General features: G+C 41.6%; 1 protein-coding gene across 1 annotated transcript in view; it reads left to right on the top strand.

Annotated features, from left to right (window-relative positions):
• Positions 1 to 20,690, top strand: part of znf326 (zinc finger protein 326) — a 46,938-nt gene extending 26,248 nt beyond the window's left edge. Inside the window, exons 9-13 of the mRNA XM_060830611.1 lie at positions 10,910 to 11,057; positions 13,841 to 13,943; positions 16,888 to 17,018; positions 17,494 to 17,589; positions 19,868 to 20,690. Coding sequence (XP_060686594.1) covers positions 10,910 to 11,057; positions 13,841 to 13,943; positions 16,888 to 17,018; positions 17,494 to 17,589; positions 19,868 to 20,011 — 622 coding nt within the window. The 3' untranslated portion in view covers positions 20,012 to 20,690. The remainder of the gene's footprint in view (positions 1 to 10,909; positions 11,058 to 13,840; positions 13,944 to 16,887; positions 17,019 to 17,493; positions 17,590 to 19,867) is intronic.
• Positions 20,691 to 27,489: the final 6,799 nt, after the last annotated feature.

The raw sequence follows: 27,489 nt of genomic DNA, 5'->3' as shown, positions 1-27,489 counted from the left end.
ACTGCATTTATTTCAATGCAAGGGGCCTAACAGGGAAGGCAGATGAACTCGGCATAGTTAGGAACATGGGACTGGGATATCATAGCAAATACAGAAGCATGGTTCAGGGATGGGCAGGACTGGCAGCTTAATGTTCCAGGATACAAATGTTACAGGAAGGGTAGAAAGGGAGGTGAGAGAGGAGGGGGAATGACATTTTTGATAGGGGATAGTATTACAGCTGTGCTGAGGGAGGATATTCCTGGAAATACAACCAGGGAAGTTATTTGGGTGGAACTGAGAAATAAGAAAGGGATGATCACCTTATTGACAGTATTATAGACCCCCCGAATAGTCAGAGGGAAATTGAGAAACAAACTTGTAAGGAGATCTCAGCTATCTGTAAGAATAATAGGGTGGTTATGGTAGGGGATTTTAACTTTCCAAACATCGACTGGGACTGCCATAGTGTTAAAGGTTGAGATGGGGAGGAATATGTTGTGTGTACAAGACAATTTTCTGATTCAGTATGTGGATGTACTTACTAGAGAAGGTGCAAAACTTGACCTACCCTTGGTAAATAAGGCAGGGCAGGTGACTGACGTGTCAGTGGGGGAGCACTTTGAGGCCAGCGACCATAATTCTATTTGTTTTAAAGTAGTGATGGAAAAGGATAGACCAGACCTAAAAGTTGAAGTTCTAACTTGGAGAAAGGCCAATTTTAATGGTATTAGGCAAGAACTTTCAAAAGCTGGTTGTGGACAGCTGGAAAATGGGAAGTCTTCAGAAATGAGATAACAAGAATCCAGAGAAAGTATATTCCTGTTAGGGTGAAAGGAAAGGCTGGTAGGTATAGGAAATGCTGAATGACTAAAGAAATTGAGGGTTTGGTTAAGAAAAGAAGGAAGCATATGTCAGGTATAGACAAGATAGATCGAGTGAATCCTTAGAAGAGTGTAAAGGCAGTAGGAGTATACTTAAGAGGGAAATCAGGAGGGCAAAAAGGGGACATGAAATAGCTTTAGCAAATAGAATTAAGGAGAATCCAAAGAGCTTTAACAAATACATTAAGGACAAAAGGGTAACTAGGGAGAGAATAGGACCCCTCAAAGATCAGCAAGACGGCCTTTGTGTGGTGCCACAGAAAATAGGGGTGATATTAAATGAGTATTTTGCACCAGTATTTACTGTGGAAAAGAATATAGAAGATATAGAAAGTAACGAAATACAAAGTGACATCTTGCAAAATGTCCATATGACAGAGGAGGAAGTGCTGGATGTCTTGAATCGCATAAAGGTGGACCTGATCAGGTGTACCCGAAGACTCTGTGGGAAGCTAGGGAAGTGATTGCTGGGCCTCTTGCTGAGATATTTGTATCATCCATAGTCACAGGTGAGGTGCCGGAAGAGTGGAGGTTTGCTAACGTGGTGCCACTCTTTAAGAAGGGTAGTAAGGACCAGCCAGGAAACTATAGACCAGTGAGCCTGACGTAGGTAGTGGGCAAGTTGTTGGAGGGAATCCTGAGGGACAGGATGTACATGTATTTGGAAAGGCAAGGACTGATTAGGGATAGTCAACATGGCTTTGTGCGTGGGAAATCATGTCTCACAAACTTGATTGAGTTTTTTGAAGAAGTAACAAAGAGGATTGATGAGGACAGAGCAGTAGATGTGAGCCATATGGACATCAGTAAGGCGTTCGACAAGGTTCGCCATGGGAAACTGGTAAGCAAGGTTTTATCTTAGGAATACAGGGAGAACTAACCATTTGGATACAGAAACCAAAAGAGAAAATGCTGGAAAATCTCAGCAGGTCTGGCAGCATCTGTAAGGAGAGAAAAGAGCTGACATTTCAAGTCTAACTGACCCTTTGTCAAAGCTTTAAAAAAAAGGGAGAAATAGGGAGGTATTATACTAGGCCGAGAGAAGGTGAGTCATGGCTCCAGAAGCAAAGGTAGCAATAAAGAGGTGATAACGACAATGCGTAGAGAGATTATGGGGAGATTAGGAGCTGTGAATGACCAAGGCTGAAGCCAGTGGTATGTGACAAAATATGTGGGGGTTGGTGGAGGGGGGGGAGAATGGGTGAAGCAGGGGCAAAATGGTAAACGGGAGATGGGTAGCAAAGGGGGAAGAGGAGAGAAAAAAAAGGTGATGAGAGAGTGGGGAGCGAGAGAGAGAGAGACAATCAAGAAATAAGAGGGACAGAACAGTGAAAAAAAATTTTAAAAAGCATAAATAAGATGAATGAAATAAAATTACAGCGCAGAATGAAAACAGAGGGATTGAGATGGGATAATCGTCTGAAGTTGTTGAATTCAGTGTTGAGACCGGAAGCTGTAGAGTGCCTAGTCGGAAGATGAGATGCTGTTCCTCCAGTTTGCATTGAGCTTCACTGGAACATTACAGCAGGACAAGGACAGACACGTGGGCATGGGAGCAGGATTGTGTGTTGAAGTGGCAACCCATGGGAAGGTCCAGGACCTGATTGCACACAGCCCAAAGGTGCTCAGCAAAGTGATCACCCAGTCAGTGTTTTGCCTCTCCGATATAGAGACCATATTGGGAGCAACAAATGCAGTAGACCAAATTGAAAGAGGTACAAGTGAAATGCTGCTTAATCTGAAATGAGTGTTTGGGGCCTTGGATGGTGAGCATGGAAGAGGTAAAGGGGCATGGGAAGGTGCAGTGTGTGATGGGAGAGGTGTTAGGTGTGATGGAGGAGTGGACTAGATTGCCGCGGAGGGAACGATTTCTGTGGAATGCAGACAGGGGGAGGAAAGGGAAGATGTGTTTAGTGGTGGCGTCGTTTTGGAGTTGGCAAAAATGGCAACGGATTATTCTTTGCATGTGAAAGTTGGCGGGGTGAAAGGTGAGAACAAGAGGGACCCTATCCTTGTTCTGGGAGGGGAGGGAGGGGGTGAGGGTCGTGGCACGGGAGATGGGCCGCACGCTGTCGAGAGTCCTGTCAACAACTGTAGGTGGGGGGCCACGGTTGGAGAAGAAGGAGCACACATTAAGAGCACCACTTTGGAAAGTGTACTCAACGGAACAAATGCGGCGGAGGCGAAGGAGCTGAGAGGAAGGGATAGAGTCCTTACAGGACGTTGTGTGAGAAGAGCTGTTGTCCAGATAGCTGTGGGAGTCACTGGGCTTATAATAGATATTGGTGGATAGACTATTCCTGGAAATGAAGTCAGAAAGGTCAAGAAAATAAAGGCAAGTGTCGGAGGTGGACCAGGTAAACGTGATGGAGGGATGCAATCTGGAAGCAAATTTTATGAAATTTTCTAGGCCAGGACGAGAGCATGAAGCCACACTGAAATAGTCATCGATGTACCGATAAAGCAGTTGTGGGAGGGGACCCGGATAGGCCTGGAACAAGAAATGTTTCACATACCCCATGAAAAGGCAGGCATAGCAAGGACCCATGCGGGTACCCATTGCTGCACCTTTGGCTTGAAGAAAATGGGATGAGTTGAAGGAGAAGTTGTTGGGAGAGCGAGAATAAGTTGGCCAGGCGGAGGAGAGTGGTGGTGGATGGAGATTGTTCGGGCCTCTTTTCGAGAAAGAAGCAAAGAGCTTTCAAGCTGTCTTGATGTGGGATGGAGGTGTAAAGAGATTGCACATCCATGGAGAATAGAAGGTGGTTAGGGTCTGCAAATTGAAAGCTTGTCAATTTGTCGCAGGGCATCAGAGGAATCCCACAGGTAGGTGGGGAGGGATGAACCAGGTGGGGAGGGATGAACCAGAGGAGTAGGGATGGAGTCAAGGTTGGCGGAAATAAGTTCAGTGGGGCAGGAGCATGGTGACACAATGGGTCTGCCGGGACAGTTCTCCTTGTGGATTTTGGGGAGTAGGTAGAAACGGGCTGTCCGGGATTGGGAGACGATGAGATTGGAAGCTGTGGAGGGGAGGCATCCAGAGGAAGTGAGGTCAGCCATTGTTGGAGACAATGGCTTGATGCTCAGTGGTGTGGTCATGCTCCGGGGGAGGTAGGAGGAGGAATCTGAGGGAATTGGCGCTCAGCCTCTGCGAGGTAGAGGTCAGTGCGCCAGATGATAACAGCACCCCCTTTGTCAGCAGGTTTGATGACAAGGTTGGGGTTGGACCTAAGGGAGCAAAAGGCAGAAAGTTCAGATGGAGAGAGATACAGAACTGGCTCAGTGGTAGAAGACAGAGGGTGTGGTGGAGAGTTGTTTTTCAGACTGGAGGCCTGTGACCAGTGAAGTGCCACAAGGATCGGTGCTGGGTCCTCTACTTTTTGTCATTTACATAAATGATTTGGATGTGATCATAAGAGGTATAGCTAGTGAGTTTGCAGATGACACCAAAATTGGAGGTATAGTGAACAGCAAAGAAGGTTACCCTGGATTACAACAGGGTCTTGATCAGATGGGCCAATGGGCTGAGAAGTGGCAGATGGAGTTGAATTCAGGTAAATGCAAGGAGCTGCATTTTGGGAAAGCAAATCTTAGCAGGACTTATACACTTAATGGTAAGGTCCTAGGAAGTGTTGTTGAACAAAGAGACCTTGGAGCGCACGTTCATAGTTCCTTGAAAGCGGAGTCGCAGGTAGATAAGATAGTGAAGAAGGCATTTGGCATGGTTTCTTTTATTGGTCAGAGTATTGAGTACAGGAGTTGGGAGGTCATGCTGTGGATGTGCAGGACATTGGTTAAGCCACTGTTGGAATATTGCATGCAGTTCTGGTCTCCTTCCTATCGGAAAGATGTGAAACTTGAAAGGGTTCAGAGAAGATTCTCAAGGATGTTGCCAGGGTTGGAGGATCTGAGCTACAGGGAGAGGCTGAACAGGCTGGGATTGTTTTCCCTGGAGCATCTGAGGTTGAGGGGTGCCGTTATAGAGATTTACAAAATTATAAGGGGTATGGATAGGATAAATAGGCAAAGTCTTTTCCCTGGGGTCGGGAAGTCCAGAACTAGAGGGCATAGGTTTAGGGTTAGAGGGGAAAGATATAAAAGGGACCTAAAGGGCAACTTTTGCACAGAGGGTGGTGCGTGTATGGAATGAGCTGCCAGAGGAAGTGGTGGAGGCTGGTACAATTGCAACATTTAAAAGGCATTTGGATAGTTATGTGAAAATGAAGGGTTTGGAGGGATATTGGCCGTGTGCTGGCAGGTGGGATTAGATTGTGTTGGGATATCTGGTTGGCATGGACGGGTTGGACCGAAGGGTCAGTTTCCATGCTGTACATCTCTGTGACTCTAGGACTCTATAATAGAGCCTGTTTGATATCAAAGCCAAACGTTGGCAACATAATTGTCACAGCAGTGTTACAAGTAAAAATATTGATTCAAAGTCTGCAGAGGGATAAAGACAGGTTAGGTGAATGGATAAAAAGGTTGTTAGATGGAATATAATTCCAGAAAAAAATAGGTTGACCACTTTGGCAGGAAGGATAGAGAAGCTGAATCATGGTGGATGGCGGAACTTGAATTCAGTAAAGAACAATCTGGAATTTAGCGTTGACTGATTGCCGTGAAACCATTGTCAATTTTTGGAAAAACTGGTCTGGTTCACTCGTGTCCGTTAGGGAAGGAAATCTGCCATCCTTACCTGGTCTGGCCGATGTGTGACTCCAGAGCCATCGCATTGTGGTTGACTCTCAACTGCCCTCTGAAATGGCCGAGCAAACCACTCAGTTGTGTCAATCACTAGAAAGTTACAACAAAGAAATGAAACTGGATGGAGCACCTGAAATCAGTAGTCGGAAAAGACCAAGGCAAAAATGCAAACAGCCCTGTCAACCATGCAAAGTCCTCATTAACAACATCTGGGGGCTAGTGCCGAAATTGGGAGAGCTGTCTCACAGACTAGTCGAGCAACAGCCTGACATAGTCATTTTTACGGAATCATACCCTACCGATGATGCCTGAGACACTACCATTACCATCCTCGGATATGTCCTGTCCCAGCGGCTGAACAGACCCAGCAGAGGTGGTATACAGTCGGGAGGGAGTTGCCCTGGGAGTGCTTGACATCGACTCCAGACCCCATGAAGTCTCATTGCTTCATGTTAAACATGGGCAAAGAATCCTCTTACTGGTTACCACATACCATCCTCCTTCGACTGCTGAATCAGTACACCTTCAGCATTGAGGGTGCAAAATGTACTCTGGGTGGGGGACTTCAATGTCCATCACCAAGAGTGGCTCAGCAGCAGCATTAGTGGTCGAGTCCTAAAAGATATAACTGCTGGACTGAGTCTGTGGCTGGTGGTGAAGGAACCAACAAGAGGAAATATGTACTTGATCTCATCGTTACTAATCTGTCAGCTGCAGAAGCATCTGTTCACTACAATATAGGCAAAAGTGACCACTGCACTATCCTTGTGGAGATAAAGCCCCACTTTCACGTTGCGAATAACCTCCATTGTGTTGTGTGGCACTATAACCGTGCTAAATGGGACAGACTTCAAACCAATCTAGCAGCTCAAGACTGGGCATCCTTGAGGCACTGTGGGGGGTTATCAACAGCAGTAGAACTGTATTCCAGCACAGTCTGCAACCTCATGGCCTGGCATATCCCCCACTCTACTGTTACCGTCGAGGCAGGGTATCAACCCTAGTTCAAGGGAGAGTGCAGGAAGACATGCCAGGAGCACGATCAGGTATACCTAAAAATGAGGTATCAACTTGGTGAAGCTACCAAACAGGACTACTTGAGTGCCAAATGGCATAAACACCAAGTGACAGACAGAGCTAAGCGATCCCACAACCAACGGATCAGATCTGACCTCTGCAGTCCTTCCAATCCAGTTGTGAATAGTGGTGGACAATTAAACAATTAACTGGAGGAGGAGGCCCCACAAATATCCTCATCTTCAATGATGGAGGAGCCCAACACTTCAGTTCAAAAGGTAAGGCTGATGCATTGTTAACAACCTTCAGTCAGAACTGCCGAGTGGATGATCTACCTCTGGCTCCTCCGGTGGTTCCCAGCATCACAGACACTGTCTCCAGCCAATCCTTTCACTCCACGTGATATCAAGAAACGGCTGGTGGCACTGCACACTGCAAAGGCAATGGCCCTGATAACATTCCGGCAATAGTACTGAAGATGCATGCTCTGGAACTTGCTGTTCCCCTAGCCATGCTCTTCCAGTACCAGTAGGGTTACAACACTGGCATCTACCTGACAATGTGGAAAATTGCCCAGGTATGTCTGGTACACACAAAGCAGGACAAATCCAACCCAGCTAATCACTTCCCAGTCAGTCTACTCTCCATCATCAGTAAAGTGATGAAAGGGGTCATCTGCAGTGCTATCGAGCAGCACCTACACGGCAACAGTCTGCTCAGTGACGCCCAGTTTGGGTTTCGCTAAGAACACTCGGCTGCAGACGTCATTACAGCCTTGGTTCAAATATGAACAAAAAAGCTGAATTCCAGAGGAGAGCTGAGAGTGACAGCCCTTGACGTCAAGGCCGCCTTTAACCAAGTATGGAAACAAGATGCCCTGGCAAACCTGGAATCAATGAGTATCAGGGCAAACACTCTGCTGGTTAGAGTCATACCTGGCACAAAGGATAATGGTTGTGGTTATTGGAGAGTCAGTTATCTAGCTCCAGGGTGTCTCTGCAGGAGTCCCTCAGGGTAGTGTCCTAGGCCCAACAATCTTCAGCTGCTTCATCAATGACCTTCCCTCCACCATGGGAATGTTCACTGATTCCATGGTGTTCAGCAACATTTGTAACTCCTCAGATACTGAGGCAGTCGTGCTCAAATGCAACAAGATCTGGACAATATCCAGGCTGGGTCGACAAGTGGCAAGTAACATTCATGCCAGACAATGACCATCACCAATAAAAGACACTGAAACCACTGCCCCATGACATTCTACAGTATTACCATCACCACATCCCCCACTGCCAACACAGGTGACACAGTGGTTAGCACTGCTGCCTCACAGCGCCAGAGACCTGGGTTCAGGCAATTGTCTGTGTGGAGCTTGCACATTCTCCCCGTGTCTGCATGGGTTTCCTCCGGGAGCTCCGATTCCCTCCCACATGTCCAAAAATGTGCCGGTTGGGTGAATTGGCCATGCTAAATTGCCCGTAGTGTTAGGTGAAGAGGTAAATGTTGGGGAATGGGTCTGGGTGGGTTGCTCTTCGGAGGGTCGGTGTGGACTTGTTAGGCTGAAGGGCCTGTTTCCACACTGTAAGTAATCTAATCTAAACTAATCATCTTTGGGGTTACCATTGACCAGAAATTCAACTGGATTCACCAAATAAACACAGTGGCTACAAGAGCAGGTCAGAGACGAGGGATACTACAGCGAGTAACTCACCTCATGACATGCCAAAGTGTCTCCTCCATCTACAAGGCACAAGTCAGGAGTGTGATGGAATACTCCCCACTTGCTTGGATGGGTGCAGCTCCAACCACTCAAGAAGCTTAACACCATTCAGGACAAAGCGACCCGCTTGATTGGCACCGCATCTACAAACACTCGATCCCTCCACCATTAGCGCTCAGTAGCAGCAGTGTGTACTGTCTACAAGATGCATTGCAGAACTTCACCAAAGATCCTTAGGCAGTACTGTCCGACACCACTACCACTTCCATCTGGAAACACAAGGGCAGCAGGTACTTGGGAACACCACCACATGCAAGTTCCCTCCAAGCCACTCACCATCCTGACTTGGAAACATACTGCCGTTACTTTAGTGATTGGATCAAAATCCTGGAATTCCCTCCCGACCGGTATTGTGGGTCAATCCATAGCAGGTGGACTGCAACGATACAAGAAGGCAGCTCACCACCACCTCCTCAGGGGCAAATAGGAATGGGCTATCAATGCTGGCCAGCCAGCAACGCTCAAGTCACAGAAATTTGATCAGGTGTACCTGAGAACTCTGTGGGAAGCTAGAGAAGTGATTGCTGGGCCTCTTGCTGAGATATTTGTATCATCGATAGTCACAAGTGAGGTGCCGGAAGACTGGAGGTTGGCAAACGTGATGCCACTGTTTAAGAAGGGCGGTAAAGACAAGTCAGGGAACTATAGACCGATGAGCCTGACCTCGGTGGTGGGCAAGTTGTTGGAGGGAATCCCGAGGGACAGGATGTGCAAGTATTTGGAAAGACAAGGACTTTGGATACAGAACTGGCTCAAATGTAGAAGACAGAGGGTGGTGGTGGAGGATTATTTTTCAGACTGGAAGCCTGTGATCAGTGGAATGCCACAAGGATTGGTGCCGGGCCCTCTACTTTTTGTCATTTACATAAATGATTTGGATGCGAGCATAAGAGGTACAGTTAGTAAGTTTGCAGATGACACCAAAATTGGAGGTGTAGTGGACAGCGAAGAGGGTTACCTCAGATTACAACAAGATCTGGGCCAATGGGCTGAGAAGTGGCAGATGAAGTTTAATTCACATAAATGTGAAGTGCTGCATTTTGGAAAAGCAAATCTCAGCAGGACATATACACTTAATGGTAAGGTCCTAGGAGTGTTGCTGAACAAAGAGACTTTGGAGTGCAGGTTCATAGCTCCTTGAAAGTGGAGTCGCAGGTAGATATGATAGTGAAGAAGGCGTTCGGTATGCTTTCCTTTATTGGTCAGAGTATTGAATTCAGGAGTTGGGAGGTCATGTTACGGCTGAACAGGACATTGGCTAGGCCAGTGTTGGAATATTGTGTGCAATTCTGGTCTCCTTCCTATCGGAAAGATGTTGTGAAACTTGAAAGGGTTCAGAAAAAATTTACAAGGACGTTGCCAGGGTTGGAGGATCTGAGCTACAGGGAGAGGCTGAACAGGCTGGGGCTGTTTTCCCTGGAGTGATAGAGGCTGAGGGGTGACCTTATAGAGGGTTACAAAATTATGAGGGGCATGGATAGGATAAATAGGCAAAGTCTTTTCCCTGGGGTTAGGGAGTCCAGAACTAGAGGGCATAGGTTTAGGGTGAGAGGTGAAAGATATAAAAGAGACCTAAGAGGCAACATTTTCATGCAGAAAATGGAATGAGCTGCCAGAGGATGTGATGGAGGCTGGTGCAATTGCAACATTTAAGAGGCATTTGGTTGGGTATATGAATAGGAAGGGTTTGGAGGGAGATGGGCTGGGTGCTGACAGGTGGGACTAGATTGAGTTGGGATATCTGGTCGGCATGGACGGGTTGGACCGTAGGGTCTGTTTCCATGCTGTACATCTCTATGACTCTATAAATTAAGTTTTTAAAAAATCATTTAAATGGTGAAAGCTGCTGCCGAGACATTTTGGAGCCCTCATGCATGGATCACAAAAAGCTAGCAATCACTTTTTTCTGGTAATAGGTAAGATAAATTAAACGATGGCCGCCTTTTTCATAGGGAATAGCGTACAAAAAGAGGGAAATCTTGTTAAAGTATAAAAGGCAGTATTCAGACCACACCTGGAATATTATGAATAGTTCTGGACTGTTATCTAAGGAAAGATATACCTTGAAAACAGCCTCGAGAAGCTTCGCTAGGTTGATTCTGAGTATGGAGGATTGTCATGGTAGTTTAAAAGAATGAGAGGCATCTTATTGGGCCATACACGATTCTTGGGTATGTGTGGAAAGATGGTTCTATCTTGTTGGGGAGTCCACAGTGGGTATTATATAAATGATTTATTTTAAATGATTCAATGCTGCAACTATTGTCTATTCGAAATTTTCACCTGTGAGTGTAGCTTTGCTTCTACTTTGAAATTCACTAGGCTGACATTCTGATAAAATTGATTGCTTTTGAAGGGGCATGTTGAAATTACTGAGTGAGATTTAGGCAGACCTGCACCTGACAAGTCTAGAACAGACTGTATTGAAGAACAACAAGCAGAAGAGGCTTTCTCCAATCATTCTACAGCAAATCGTTTCCTATAACACACAATCTTCTGAAGTTTGCTGTATGTTCTGCTGCTGAAATCTAACTTTTGTCATTTTTAGGAATGCATTTACATGCTCCCTTTGTAAATTTCGAACCACAGAGGAACAAGAAATTGAGGCTCACCTTGAGACTCCTTATCATAAGGAAACTCTCGAGTTTATTGGAAAGAACATTCAATTTGAAAAAGGAGCTGCTGACTTCCTTCATGTAAGCTATGTTTCTTCTATGAAGAAAAAGTGAGGTCTGCAGATGCTGGAGATCAGAGCTGAAAATGTGTTGCTGGAAAAGCGCAGCAGGTCAGGCAGCATCTAAGGAACAGGAAATTCGACATTTCGGGCATAAGCCCTTCATCAGGATTCCTGCTGAAGGGCTTATGCCCGAAACATCGAATTTCCTGTTCCTTAGATGCTGCCTGACCTGCTGCGCTTTTCCAGCAACACATTTTCAGCTGTGTTTCTTCTATGACCATGATTTCAACTTGAAACTGACAGAATATATTTATAACTTGGAAAGAACTCTTTCCCAGTCTCTCTTCATACAAAAGTCTACATTGGTCTAACTTGATATGAAATTTGCTTCCATTATTAATACCTCATTTTATTTCATGATATTCATGGTTTGGAAAATCACAACCAACACAGAAATTGCAATCAACTGGAAACTTGTGTTGTGAAGCACTACAAATTCAATGCAGTGGATGTCATCATTGATCAGCATTACAGTTAACAGTGATGACTATTGTCAACTTGATAAGGATAGAACTATGCAGTTTTATAGCTTTTTATCTTCTAGAATGTAAGGAAGTGGGACAGCCAGTTTACAAATCCTCATTGTAATTTCTCAAACTGTTATAGCAGAGAACGTGTAAAGCAAGTACTGCAGGTGCTGGAAATTGTGAATAAAAAGAAAATTGCTGGAGAAACTCTTGTCCACCTGGCAGCATTTAGATTAGATTAGACTACTTACGGTGGGTGGCACAGTGGTTAGCACTGCTGCCTCACAGCGCCACAGACCCGGGTTCAGTTCCCGCCTCAGGCGACTGATTGTGTGGAGTTTGCACATTCTCTCCCCGTGTCTGCGTGTGTTTCCTCCGGGTGCTCCGGTTTCCTCCCAAGGTCCAAAAATGTGCAGGTTAGGTGAATTGGCCACGCTAAATTGCCCGTAGTGTTAGGTGAAGGGGTCTGGGTGGATGCGCTTCGGCGGGTCGGTGTGGACTTGTTGGGCCTGTTTCTACACTGTAAGTAATCTAATCTAATCATTTGTGGAGAGAGGAACAGAGTTAACTGTTCACTGCTGTTCGAAGAAGAGTCATATCAAACTGAAAACGTTAACTCAGCTTCTGTCTCTACAGATGCCGCCAGTCCTGCTGAGTTACTTTGGTATTTTCACTTTTTATGAAGGCAAATATATGATTGGTTTAATTGGTTTTAGTGGTTCTGTTTAACCACTATGGTATGTTTGGGCAAGGTAATAAAAACACTTCATGGAATCTTTGTCTAGAGAGGCCAGGTGGACCTAATGTTAACACTTCCTGTGAAAATTAGGACATCCATTATTATATCGGTCTTCCACTGCTGTGTAAAGGTGTCAGGCTGGCTTGCATGCTCTAATTTCTGGGTGCAAAGTCTTATATGCACAATTCTCTGTCTCAGCGAAGAGTGCAACTGATGTGTTGCGATCAATATTTAACACAAAACTGAATTGACCTATGCATATAAACTTAAAATTGGCATTTCAATGCGATTTCAAGATTACTTCTCATGATTTGTTATAAATTGTTTTTGTAAAAATTATAATAATTATTGCATTCCCAGATCACTGCATGTAATTTAGTTTTCCTGTAAAATTGTGTTTCTTCAGAAGTGAATAGTCTTTTAAATTAACTTTAACAGCTTACTTTGTGCTACAAGGCCTTACTGGGCTGCTTGAATACTGATTTAAATAATTTTGTTTCTTGTGTTAATCAGTGCAGAGATAGTCCAGCCTGTGGCATTGATACCAATACTGCTAAACAGCTCTAGTTTACTGTGCCAATTGAACCTGTGTATTACTGGATTATTGATCTATATCCTGTAGGATTTTTACAGCAAAGTCTTAAGATCCCTTTCTTTCTTGATCACTTTTTTTCTAAAATGGGGGTGTAATGTTTTGTTTATGTGAAATGCTAGTTTATCTAAAGTCAAAAATTAGATAGAGAATTGGGATTCTGTTTACTATTTAATTCACAATGGAAAGGTTCCTCATTTGATTGTTGTGAGAATAGAATAGTCTGGTATGTAGACTATAAAGATCATTTGTTCATTTATATTGCTTGTATTCTGTTGAGTGTTTGCACAGCTAGTCAGGTACATAGCACAAAATGCTCAATTTCAGTGGTTATTATTTTGAAAATGTGAGGTTGTGATAGAATTCTGAAGTCTGAATGATGTGTAAACCATTTATATACTTGTGCATAATTTGTGCGTATCCGTGTTTGTTTCTATGTGTCTGACACCAACTTGGCACATTAAGTTCTTGACATGCTGTTAATTTCGAATACAACAGTATGAGCTATGCTGTAAAAACAGCAAAAAGTTGCTGAGATCTTTTTGTGCAGTTGGTGGAGAAATAAGGATCAGTGTACCGACAGCCACCTCTTTGATTAGTGACTTAATACTTATAGTATTCACTTGAATAGACGTGAGGCCTTTAACATCAAGAGGAAGATTTCTGCTATTTAATATCACCTTAAATCATGAAGTGAAAACTGCACCAACACTGTTCTGAATTCCCAGAGCTAGGTGACATCAGCCAAATGGTTTGCATTTTCACCTGAATTCGTCTTCAGATTTTTTGCTTTTAGTACCGCCTGTTGGTCATAAAACTTAATTTTAATCGCATTTAATACATTTTGAATGAAACCCTTATTCATTGCAAAATCTGCTTAGAATTTACTTTTGTGATCTTTCAACAAGACTTTGATTATCTTCTCAAAAATGTAATTTATTTAGGCATCGATGGTCAACAAGAATAAGAAGATTGCTGCTCGTAAGCAGCTCCAACAGCAGGAGCAAAAGGAGCCCGCGCAGAAACTTGCAAAGGATATTTTAATGGGTTGGTTATGTATTGGCATATTATAAATCCTATGTTTTTTAAATTACTTAGTTTTCTGTATTGTGAAGTAGTTACATAAATTCCTGTCTATTAGCTGTTAGTGACCACCATATAATTATACCACATGCTCATTATTACGATGTTTTGTATTTGATGAAAAGGCTGTAGTATACACAGTAGTTCTTAACCTATCATTTTGCTTTCAAAATATTTATTAAAAATTCAGTAGATAATGAATATTCTGATAATTAAAGTTTTATTGGTAATTTACATGTCGAAAGAGATTCTTTGAAGTCAGGCTTGTGTAATATAAAACGAATGGCTGCAAAGAATCCTTACGCAATGAATAATGGCAGATTTGAATACATGAGTTTGTGTAACATCATCTAAGACTTTAATTTAAAAGTGTAGTGAATAGTTCGGCCTTCATTCAGATCTTAATGGGAAACCACAGGTCACTTTCTTTCTGTTAGAAAAGAATAATCACCTAACCAAGTCCATAATTTGTCTTCAGTTTCATGAATTTTACTATTAGCTAATGCCTTTTATAAGCAACCTTACACAAATCCTTCTAGAAACCCAATTTCATAATAAAGTATGTATATGGTGGTACTTCGTGATGATCATTAATTTCTTTACAATTACATTTTTACAATATTCATTGACTAGTGGATAAGGTACGTAGAAAATTCAAGCAACTGTGGGCCACTTGGCCCATCAAACTAGTTTCACATTCAACTTGAGCATGTCTTTCAATGTCATACACTTGTTCTCTGTTTATGCTCTTAGACACTTCTAGCCTCTAGAAATCTATTTATGAATATATTCAGTGTCTTGGCTTGCGTTCAGATCTATCTGTGTTTTGTGTGTTTCAGTCATCCCCTGTAAACTCCATTAAATACAGTCAACCCAAAATCTCCTTGCTCAACAAACTTGTCACCCCAGGATTCAGTCTAGTGGGCATTTGCTGTCATTCCTGTATGGCAAATATATTCTTTCTTAGGTCAGTAGACCAAATCTGCATACAAAATTACAGATGTTGTCACACTATGGGACTGAATAACAGAATCCCTCATGTGAAAAGCAGGCCATTCGGCCCATCAAGTCCACAGACTCTCTGAAGAGCATCCCATCCAGACCAACTCCATTTCTGTAACCCTGCATTTGCCATGACTAATGTCTTTGGGCACGATTTGGAGATGCCAGTGTTGGACTGGGGTGTACAAAGTTTAAAAAATCACAACACAGGTTGTAGTCCAACAGGTGTATTTGGAAGCAGTAGCTTTCGGAGCGCTGAAGCTGTAGTAGGTTTCTATATATAGTTGCCGAGGCTGGAATTGAACCTGGGTTTCTGACACTCTGAGCAGCAGTGCTAACCATTGTTGTCGCAAGTACTAATCCCTTTGATACTCCATTTATCATCTCCTTTCACTCTGCAAATGACTCATTTATTCCAGCTGTTTCTTGTCTGCTAATTAATTCTCAAACCATCCCAGTACGTTATCACCAATCTTTTGTGCTTTGGTTTTGCATACGTTTTTGGAACGTCATCAGAAGCTGGTTCTCTCATCTGTTCTACTAGACGCATTCTCAAAAAGCTGCAGTAGGTTTATCAAGTACAATTGCTGCATAATTAAACTTTTTGTAATCTCATTGATATTTTCGGTGTCTTGTTCGAACATCTGTACAGGTTCCACCATTTTCCCATTTCTAGTCTAACTGGTGTGTAATTCCCTGTTTACTGCCTCCGTTTTTAAATAGGAGGCTTGCATTTACTGTCTTTCATCTGGAACTGGTCTGGAACTTGCTACTTGTTCTAGAAATTGTGTATGATGACTCTTTGGATATAACTCTATCCTTGATTTCTTTTGGTAGCCATGGTTGGGTAACTTCTGATACAGAGGAGAAAGTGAGGTCTGCAGATGCTGGAGATCAGAGCTGAAAATGTGTTGCTGGAAAAGCGCAGCAGGTCAGGCAGCATCCAAGGAAAAGGAAATTCGACATTTAGGGCATAAGCCCTTCATCAGGAATTCCTGATGAAGGGCTTATGCCCGAAACATCGAATTTCCTTTTCCTTGGATGCTGCCTGACCTGCTGCGCTTTTCCAGCAACACATTTTCAGCGCTAACTTCTGATACATTTAGTTATCCAAAAGGAATGTATAACTGTTGCAGTACATGCTTCTGTTATTCAAATTTCAGTCACTACCTGTCCACTGTCATGCCTTTCAACAATATTATTGTGTGTCGCAGTCAATTCACCATTCATATCTTCATAGTTTCCTTTGTTCAGATTTAGTTTTGGTTTGTATTATTTTGCTTTCTATCCTGATGAAAAATTCTAACATATGGTTACTTAGACCTAAAAGACCTCCTGCAGCAAGGTTATTGATTAACCCCTTTTGGTTGTACCAAGTCACATTTAGAATAGCCTTTTCCCTAGGTTTTTCAAAAGTCTAGTCAAAAACAAATCATGTGTATGCTCCAGGAATTAGTTGCGCGTTATTGTTAATGTGTTTTACCCTATTGTGTGCACATTAAATGCACAAGGATGTTTATGTGATATAAAACTATATATATGCCATCAAATGAAATGCTGAAGGAGAATGCAATATTTACTTGGGATATTGGTATTTATAGTAGCAATGAAGTCAGACTTGCTTCAGAAGTGGTTTTTCAGTCTGCATATGCAGTGTTTTATCATGAATTTTGCACATTTGAAAGTTCCATTGTGCAAAACTGAACTGGTTAATCAAAAGTTAAATGACATGAGAGCTTGGGTGTAATACATTCATCCATTTATGAATTATAAATAGGAAAAAGTTTAGCACAGTTTTATGTCTTTGGGCTGAATTCTTCAAATGAAAATGAATCACAATAGGAATCATTTACAAGCATTTTTTTTTAAATAAGTCTAAAGAAAATGCATTTCTTTTGGTTTATAGGAGTTGCTCCAGATGACCAAATGAAGAAGGTTGAAGCTGTTCAGTGTGCAGTATGCAATACCTATATTCCTTTCCTATTTCATTCTGTACAACAGCATTTGAAGTCCAATGAACACACCAACAGCAAGAAGGTATGTTATTCTGAAAGCTCCTACATATTTGACTCCTCCATTGTTAAGTTTAAACATCTCAAGAATTTTTTAAAATTGAGTGAAATTGCACGTTGGATTAATTTACAAATAGTATTTATTTTGTGGTCTATATTCTAGTTTTGAACTAACCAATAGCCAGTTACACTTGTCTTTAGTATTTAAAATGTCTCAATAAGCAAGGAGATGTGCCAGTTGCAAAGCTGAATCAAGAGGGTGAATGGAAAAGCAGAGTATGGGCTTAGCTGGAGAGTTAGAGTTGTCACATATGGTTTTGGGGGTTCTGATAAACAATGGAAAGAATTTAAACAGTGAATCCAAAAGTGCTTTAAGAGTATAAAAGCTTATTGTTCTTAATAGGCTTTGTTTACACAAGGATCATTTAAGCTTTGTGATGGTAAACTTACTTGTACCATTGAACATGTTTTTGTCTTTTGTGTTGTTCCTCACTTTCCAGAATTACCATGACCAAGTCAGAAGGGAAAGTCTCCTCACAGCCAGCAGCATGCTGAACAACCCAACTGTAAAAGCTAAATTTGATATGTTCTTGAAGGTAAGGTTGAATAATGCAAGTAGGAAGATCAGTGGATTTGAATAATGGTTTGTAGGAAAGGAAGTGATATTAACAGGACACCTTGCAGTAAGGAGGCAGCATGGTGTTGTGAAAAAAGTGGTTTGAAAAGTGTTACAGTAGGACTTGGACATAAGAATGCTGTTCTGTGGTTCTTATAAACCTTCTGTTGTGTAATTGGTGACTTCTGTAGGGAAAATGGACTCCCCATTTGTTAGCCAGGTTTCTGCTAAAATATCAATGGACCAGCTAAAAGCAGGCAATCAAAGCTTTTTAATCTAGGGTAGACAGGTAGAGGCTGGAAAAATACAGGAAGCCAGGCAGCATCAGGAGGTGGAGAATTCAATATTTTGGGTGTAACCCTTCTTTAGGACTGGGGGTGGGTCAGGAGGCGGCGAAGTCAATGTTTTGGAAGTAACCCTTCTACAGTACTGGGGGTGGCTTTTCACTATTGCCTCACAGGCCCAGGGAACCGGGTTCGATTCCACCCTCTGGCAACTGTCTGTGTGAAGTTTGCACATTCTCCCTGTGCCTGCATGGGTTTCCTCTGGGTGCTCTGGTTACCTCCCACAGCCCAAAGATGTGCAGATTAGGGTGGATTGGCCAAGCTAAATTGCCCACAGTGTTCGGGGATATTAGGTTGGGTGCATTCGTCAGGCGTAAATGTGGAGTGATAGGGTAGGGGGAATGAGCCTGGGTGGTTACTCTTCAGAGGGTTGACGGGGTCAAATGGCCTGTTTCCACATTGTAGGGACTCCTTGATTAAACCTTTCAGGGCAAATCACAAAAATGTCAATTCAAGTGGAAAATTAGCATTCATACAGCATGAGAGGAGATTGCTGATCAATTGACAAGTGAACTCTTAGAGGTATTGCCCTGGAGAATGCTCAATTAATGCTGATTTACATTTTCGTTTAAATTTTAAACTAGACAGATTGACTCTGATTAGTCAGGCCGTTGCCCTAAGGAATGAACCAGTGAATGACTGTTGAGTTGAAACAGGCACAGTGGATTTCCCTGTTGTTTCTGTCTGAAATAGTAGAGCTCTGTATATTTATATATGTAGCTTCCAATATGTACAAGCGTGCGAGCCCAACTGACAATCCTGAATTGGTTGTTAGTATAAGTTTTCTTACAATCAAAATTGTGCAATAATTGTACCATTGTAGAATCACATCTAATGTTGGATGCTTGATTTTTGCTAGCACAGTTTGATTAGGTAAGGCTACTACCTTGCTTGTTATGAACAGCTGAATGATAACATCCATCAGTCTTTGGGATGTCTGGTCTATGTATCTGGTATCTCATAACACTGTATTTCACGTACAATATTCATTTGTGTGGTAGGTAGAATGCTTTGTTGACTTAACAGCAGCATTCTGTTACTGGTCAATGCCACTGGTACTCCTATGGCATAGTAGCAGTTTGAAACAGCTACCCTCCATCTGTTACTCAAACTTCAGAGGTACCTTACTCTTCCAGGTAATGAGGTAGACAAAGCATTGCTCAGGACCTATATGACCATCCAGTCTTTCACGAATAGACAGCAAGGAATGATTTGATTAAAATTATCATTATTTTGCAGTTTGAGAAATTGGTTAGGGTGTACTTTACTACTGTCTTAGCACAAGCCTTTAGTGGCCAGTATACAGTTGGAATTCCTACAGTTCCACATGCAATGAGATTGGTTTTATCAGCAGTCTCATAATAGAGCCCCACGTCATGCAGGCTTGATATTGGATAGCATCAAAGCTATCCTGTGCACTCATGGTTACTCTGATCAACCAGCCTGGATGTGCAAAACCTCTGAATAGTGTCACCCAATAGGAAACATTATGTGTCCAGTCTGTATAAAAACCTTTCTGACTTTTTAAGATGTCTATTGGGCCACCCATCAACCATTTTTCAAGACAAGACTGACTTGGCCTGTTAACCTTCTCCTGATACCCATAGCCACTATTACCATCCTTGTAAATTTTTTCTGTATTACCTCTATTTTATAATATGGTGACTAGAATGACCTGCAGTACTAATAGTGTGAAGTTTAGTCTAACCAAGGTCCATACAGTTTAACATAACCTCCCTGCTATTCAATTCTGTTCCTCTGGACATAATTTTAGTGCTTGGTTTGCTTTTCTGTGATGCAATTTTGAGTGATTGATGCATTTATTCTGCGAGGTCTAATTTGTTCCCCAGCATAAAATAATTTTATAAGCAAATAGTCTGTGTATTCATCATTGGATTTTTTGCTTGCGTACAGGGTGAAAACCCGTTTGAAAATCCTCAGGAACAACAGCAGCAGCAACAACAACAACAAGATCTGCAAGAGCAACCAATAGAGGAAGCATCAGAACAAGAAGAGCTAAGAGTAGAGGAAGGAGCAAGTGAACCAGTTGATCAATAGCATCTCCAAAGTGGGCATGGAATAGTTCAATCAATTCTGAATCTGTACAAAAGAAATACAGCAGTAATGAATAAGATATATTTACTTTGCATTTATCTTAAAGCACTGTTGTGGTGGCTTAATATTCCTTGGCTGATTGTAACAAAAATGCTTTTCTCAACCTGTGTAGTAGTGTTTTTGTTAACAAGATAGTGATAGCTGTCCTTGAATAACCATGTAGTCATGCAGACAATATATAAACTACTGTAAGTACTAAACAAATCTTAAGTCTAAGTAATGAATGACTTGGTCAAAAAGAAACAGTTGTAATAGAGGCAGAATGTGTTCACTGGGGCTTTGAGTTCTAGAATCCTGAACAATCTCCATTTTTTTTAAGAAAGCTTTTTATGCATCTTAATATGTATGCTGTTTAGAACTTTGTAGTGTTCGATAACTCAGCGCTTATTGGTAGCATTGTTCGGAAAGGTAACAGTATTTGTCGTTTTTCTCAGACATTTATAATGTTGGAAATAATTAGAAAACAGTTGTGACTAGTTTGATACGCAAATACTAGTTTGTGCTGAAAAGTTTTGCTTGGTTATCTGTATTATAAAGTCAAAGTCTGACTTCATCTTTTCATTGTTATCCTATGTATATCTTTGTATGCTACTAATAGCAATAAAACGTTTTAGATCTGTAATGTGTTGACAGTGTGTTGTGTTAAATATTTGACAGTTACATGAGCAGTTATCCTATTATGCAAAATTGGAGAGATTGTTGGTGTGACGTGCAAAGCCTGAGCAGTCTTCAAGTATAGATTGATCAGGGAGAGTCTCACGCCTTATGCAGCAATAGGTAGTGGGGTCTTAAAGGATTTAGCAATAACAGTTTCTTCAAGCAGCTAATGAGGTACATTGCAAGGGGAATATATGTTAACTCTACATAATTTTAGAGATTTTAGACTAGGTGAAAAATTATTTTCTTGTGTACACAATGGAGGTGTGGATGAAGGGAACAATATTCTTGATTAAGGATAAATCCTACTCCTCTGGAATCTGTTCTTCATACTTTATTTTCCATCATATAACATGAATGAAGGGAGAGATGAGTGTACAACGTAATGACAGTTTTGGATAAGGTTAAAGGATCTCATCAAGTAATTTGTCAAGCAGGGTTAGTGTGTTTGATATTAATAATCAGGCATTAGCAATGACCACCACATCAGAGAAAAACTAGTAAAACATTGAAAGCTGGTTTATCTGAATAATAAAACATTTGAAACAAGTAGCATAATTAATGGAGCTATTAGAATAAATGCTTCAGTCTAGTATCCAATATTGAGCTGTGGCTGAGGATGAACTAAGATTAGGGACACATATTCTAGGTTGCTTTTAGAAAAAAATTAGCAAAACAGAAGAGGTGGTGAAGTAATCCTGGTTATGAAAACTAATTTCAAGGCAATAGGGAGAAAAGATTTTGGCCTTGGAAAGAAACAGCATGTAGTATGAGTATAGGTAGAGCTAAAATAATAAAATATTAGGGCATGGGCAGTGTAGTTTAAGAGCTCCTGAACAGTGTTTCATGTTGGATGAGTGCAAATCAGATGCCCATGTAACAAGGATAATGCAGTACTTAGGAAGACTAAACAAATTAAATTGACAGACGTAACTTGAAGGATATGTTCTCAGAATACATTTGAGACCTATTTTCTAAAACAACATGAAGTGACAGCTGGATTTTTTTTGTACAATTTTGGGCCCAATAATTCAGGAAGGATGTATTGACCCTGGAGCATGTTCAGAGGAGATTCTTGAGAATGGTTCCAGAAATGAAAAGCTTAACATATGAAAAATGTTTGAAGACTCTGGGTTTATGCTTAGAGTTTAGAAAGATGATGGGGGATCTAATTGAAGCATGCAGAATACTGACTGGCCTGGACAGATGTTTCCATTGGGAGGAGAGACTAGGAACCAAGGGGACAGCCTTAGAGTAAAGGGAAGACATCTTACAACAGAGATAAGGAGAAACGTCTTCAGCCAGAGAGGTAAGTCTATGGAATTCATTGCTACAGAAGGCTGTAGAGGCCAGTTGATTGAGTATATTTAAGACAGACCACTAGGTTCTTGTATATCAAAGGGATCAAGGGTAATGGGGGAAAATGTGGGAGAATGGGATTGAGAAACTTGCAACCCATGATTGAAAGACGGAGCAGACTTTATTGTCTGAATGACCTAATTTCTGTTATGTCTTATGGTTTAATTAGGCAACCAAGAGGGTGAGATGGTTAATTTCTATACTTGATTGTCACTCATCAGAGGGAATGCTTATCGATCCCTCTGTTGGACTATGAGCTGGTGTTATGTGATTTTTACCTGGGTACACACCCCAGTCTAACACCAGCATCTCCAAATCAAAGTACACCAATGCTGAGAGAACTGTCCCAAGTCCAGGTGTGGATGAGGCTCCATGTTCTGGAGGGACTGAGCCTGAAACAGAGTTTGAAGTTTTTAATGGGATTCCTGACAGCCGCACTTCCTGACTGATTCCCTTTCTCTCAATCTTTCGTCTTTCATGTTGTCATGTTTGACTCGCCTTGCTCCTTCCCTTTGGGTTTTCAATAGCAACATTTAGAGAATGTTATTGAAATCCTTCTACATTGAGCCAATGTTAATGGCCACATGCCCCTGTGTTGTGTATCTCACTATGTTTTAACACATTATTTAAACAGAGAAATGCCTTGGGGAATGAGGGATGGGCAACAAAGTTCAGCCATGCCAGTGACACCTTCATTGAATGAAAGGATAAAAACACCATTACTTACACCCTGCTGAATTGGGGCAGGTGATGGCCTCACAGGATTTATCACCAGGCTATTAATCCAGAGACCCAGGTCATGTTCTGGGGAACTGGACTTTCCTTTATTGGTCAGAGCATTGAGTATAGGAGTTGGGAGATCATGTTGCTGCTGTACAGGACATTGGTTAGGACATTGTTGGAATATTGCGTGCAATTCTGGTCTCCTTCCTATCGGAAAGATGTTGTGAATCCTAAAAGGGTTCAGAAAATATTTAAAAGGATGTTGCAAGGGTTGGAGGATTTGAGCTATAGGGAGAGGTTGAATAGGCTGGGGCTGTTTTCCCTGGAGCATCGGAGGCTGAGGAGGTGACCTTATAGAGGTTTATAAAATCACGAGGGGCATAGAGAGGATAAATAGACAAAAGTCTTTTCCCTGGGGTGGGGGAGTCCAGAACTAGAGGGCATAGGTTTAGGGTGAGAGGGGAAAGATATAAAAATGGCCTAAAGGGGAACTTCTTCATGCAGAGGGTGGGGTATGTATTTGGAATGAGCTGCCAGAGGAAGTGGTGGAGGCTGATACAATTGCAACATTTAAAAGGCATTTAGATGGATATATGAATAGGAAGGGTTTGGAGGGATATGGGCCGGGTGCTGGCAGGTGGGACTAGATTGGGTTGGGATATCTGGTCGACATGGATGGGTTGGACCGAAGGTTCTGTTTCCATGCTGTACATCTCTGTGACTCTATGTCTCTATGACTCACCCCACTCTTATGCTTGCAGACCTACAATTTTAAGATTTGTACCATTGTTTTCAGGTGCCTTCCTGGTCTCCCTTATCCTACATCCCTATAGTGTTTCAAATTGCTAAAATTGTCCGATTCAGGCCTCTGGAGCATGTCATTGTTAATTGGTCATGTTCATTTTGCTGCCCAATTTGGAATGAGCTGCCAGAGGAAGTGGTGGAGGCTGATACAATTGCAACATTTAAAAGGCAGCAGCAGCAACAAGCCTTAAACTCCAGAATTCCCTTCTTTGTTTCTCTTTACTTAAGGTGCTGCTTAAAATATGTCTCTTTGACCAAGCTTTTGGTCAGCTCCTCTAATATCTTCTCTGTTGCTCAGTGTCAACAATGTATCTATTGATAAATCCTTCTTGTTCTGCATCTGAGAGCCTGTTGTGTTAAAGGCAATGAGTAAATGCAGGTTATTCATCAAGTTATTTCATAAAACTGTAGTTAATTAAAAAGCAATACATTTTACTTTATGAAATACTTTGGCTAATATCAGTGCTTAGGTAAGTGAGTAGGATATTGCAATGCTTGCTTTTTTAGAATATTGTTTACAGTGAGCTTTTTAAGTCTTTTCATTTTAGATATCTATTTGCAATGTATACAAAACCATCTGTACTGATATTATAATTTTACCTAAACACATCAAAAGCAAGCAGCTCAGTTGGCATCAAGAAATTTGCACCTCCTGTTTAAACTCTCACTTGTTTGATAAACTGAGATGAAAGGCACACCTTCCAATTATCTGGCATGGAAAGGCAGTTGAGCTAGACTCAGTGATTCTCACTGAATTACATTTTGACCATTGCTTTTGAGTAGCAGATCATGGTGAAAGAAGTAATGATTTCTAAGCAAATCTAAGAAGATCTCTCTCACCTTGCCTGTTTCACTCAGCATATTTCACTTGGTGAGAAAGGAAATTAGGAAATTTCTTCAGAAACCGGCCAATCTCTGAGAGCTGAAGATTTTGCCACTGTAGGGATACGTGTGGGGCGGAGTGGTACTGTACCGACCTCTGAGCCAGAGGGCCTGAGTTTTCGATTCCCACCTGCTCTAAAGGTAAGCTGTAATAACTCTGAACAGATTAAATTGAAAAAAGGTATGTATCAACAATTGATCAGCTGTGACCTTAGCAGCTCAAGGTTCCTGAGTACTTCCAAACTGCGCATCTTTCTCCTGTCTGTATCATTATAAACATATTACCTTTGTTTGTTGTCACATTTTTTATTAATTTTTATTCTTGGTCAGTAGGTAATCGAATTACTCTTTCTGTCTCTCAAAAACACCTTGTAATTAATTGGGTCCTTCATTTTGATCTGGAAACTAACCTTTAATTGACATGTTACATATCCACATACTAAAATCTTTTAAAAAAATTTTTGTGGCCAGTAGAAGTTCAAAGCAAGGGGTGCCAATTCCTCTTCCTCAGCTGATCCTAACAGTTTCCTGTTCTAAAACCAGACAGCAATGTTTTTCTGGTTTCAAAATACCTGCATGGTGCTCCTGTGAGCAAAGAATTGAGATCTCGTTCAGTGAAGCTGGGCAGCAGAGCCAGAGAAAACCAACTGCTTCACACAGTAAAAATATAAAAGGACTGTGAGCTATTTGTCTATCAGAACATGCAAAAAATTCAATTTAAATAGTTGATTATATTCCTTCAATCTCAATTCTTGCTTTCAACTTTTTTGTTATATGGCGAAGTCATATGATCAAGAGTTGGCCATTTAAACCTAGCTGAAAATGTGTTGCTGGTTAAAGCACAGCAGGTTAGGCAGCATCTCAGGAATAGGGAATTCGACGTTTCGAGCATAAGCCCTTCATCAGGAACCATTTGATAAGATGATGGCAGTTCTGACTTTAACCTGAACTCTTCATCCCTGATAATCTTTCATCCACCTGGCCATCAAGAATCTATCTACTTCTTAAAAAGGTTCTGTGTCCACTGTCTTTTGAAGAATGAATTCCAAAACTCTCGACCCTTTCATTGTTTTAAATGGGACTCTAGTTCTTGATTCTCCCACAAGGGGAAACATCCTTTTGGCATCCAACCAGTCAAGACCCCTCAAGACCTTGTATGTTCCAATTAAGTCACCTCTAAACACTTATAAATTCCAGAGGATACAGTCTTAGCGTGTCTCGCCGTTTCCCATAAAGCATGAACTCATTCCATGTATTATATAATAACATTTCTCTGAAACACTTGCATGCATTAATATCTTTCCCAAAGTGCATCACTCCAGATGCTACCTCACTTATCTCCCTACTTTTGCATTCATTCCCCTTCCAAAAACCAGAATGTTCTATTCACCTTCCTGATTACTTGCTCCATATTTGCAATCTATGATTCATGTACCAGGATACCCAGATCTTTCTGTATCTTCCTACTTTTAGACAACTTTTCTTGCAGGACATCTTTATATGTACTAAAAACATGTTTATGCTATCTACCATTGTATACTGTGTGTAGGCAAGTTTTGGATGGGAAGACCCTAACAAAATGTCATCCACTATAAAATAGTTTACCATTTGTAATTTGACTATTTGTGAGGATTTTTAAGAATGTAATGCTGTCTTCCCTGTAACTCCACCCAAAGACAGTACTTTAATATTGTTTGACTTATGCAGTTAAGACACCTAACTTACACTGTTGTTCAAAAAAAAAACATGAATGAGAGTGTATGAGTACCTCCAAAGGTTGTGGGGATAGAAATAACAGGTGTAGAGGGATGAAGCCATGGATAAGCTTGAAAAAAAGCGTGAGAATTTTAAAATGTAACAAATGTAATGTTTGCATGGGACCTGGCATTAATAAAAGCTTGGGAGCCGAGTTTTAGCTGGCCTCAGGTTTAATAAGGAATATTTCCAAATAATAAGAACAAGAAGAGGAAGTCTACAATTGAACAGAATAAATTACCTGAAATGAAAGAATGGTGGCAAATGATTGGAGAGTAGTTATGTTCCAGTTTTAAAGAAGGTGAGAAGCACAATTCTGTGTGTTAGAGTGCAGGCTCCTAGCATTAAAATATCAATGCTAAAACAAAATACTGTGGATGCTGGAAGTCTGAAACAAAGACAGAAAATGCTAGAAATACTCAGCAGATCTAACAGCATCGTGGTGAAAAAAACATTTCATGCTTCAAATTGATGACGTTTTATCAGAACTCCCAGTTGCGCTTGTTTGTATCATGATATGCATGTATTTGTTGAGCAATAGGCAGTAGTTGAAGGCATTGGCCAAATGTATGAAAGATAATCCATCTTCTGAGTATATAATGGATTAGCAATGATTGATTATAATGTATAAATCCGCGTTACATTACTGCGGATGCTGGAGTCTGAAACCAAAAGAGAAAATGCTGGAAAATCTCAGCAGGTCTGGCAGCATCTGTAAGGAGAGAAAAGAGCTGACGTTTCGAGTCTAACTGACCCTTTGTCAAAGCCTGCATGTGAAGGCTGGTGGAGTGAAGGGTGAGAATGAGAGGGACTCTATCCTTGTTCTGGGAGGAGAGGGAGCGGGTGAGGGTCATGGCGCGGGAGATGGACCGCACGCTGTCGAGAGCCCTGTCAACAACTTCCCACCTACAGTTGTTGACAGGGCTCTTGACAGCGTGTGGTCCATCTCCCGCGCTACAACCCTCACCCCCTCCCTCCCCTCCCAGAACAAGGATAGGGTTCCTCTTGTTCTCCCCTTTCACACCACCAGCCTTCACATGCAAAGAATAATCCTCCGCCATTTTCACCAAATCCAACACGACGCCGCTACATTGATTATAATGTGCTGAATATTGGATGCACTGGCTGCTCTAAAGGATGCTGTAGATATGTGTGCTTCATATGAGATTATTTTACCTGATGTGAAATCTCTTTGTTACATTGTGCAGTAATGCAGCTAAATAGGCAATAATAATTTGGCA

The sequence above is a fragment of the Hemiscyllium ocellatum genome, chromosome 9, assembly GCF_020745735.1.
Source record: "Hemiscyllium ocellatum isolate sHemOce1 chromosome 9, sHemOce1.pat.X.cur, whole genome shotgun sequence".
NCBI classification, from domain to species: Eukaryota; Metazoa; Chordata; class Chondrichthyes; order Orectolobiformes; family Hemiscylliidae; genus Hemiscyllium; species Hemiscyllium ocellatum.
Note: the sequence above shows the minus strand (reverse complement) of the source record. Positions and strands in the feature narration are given on the sequence as shown.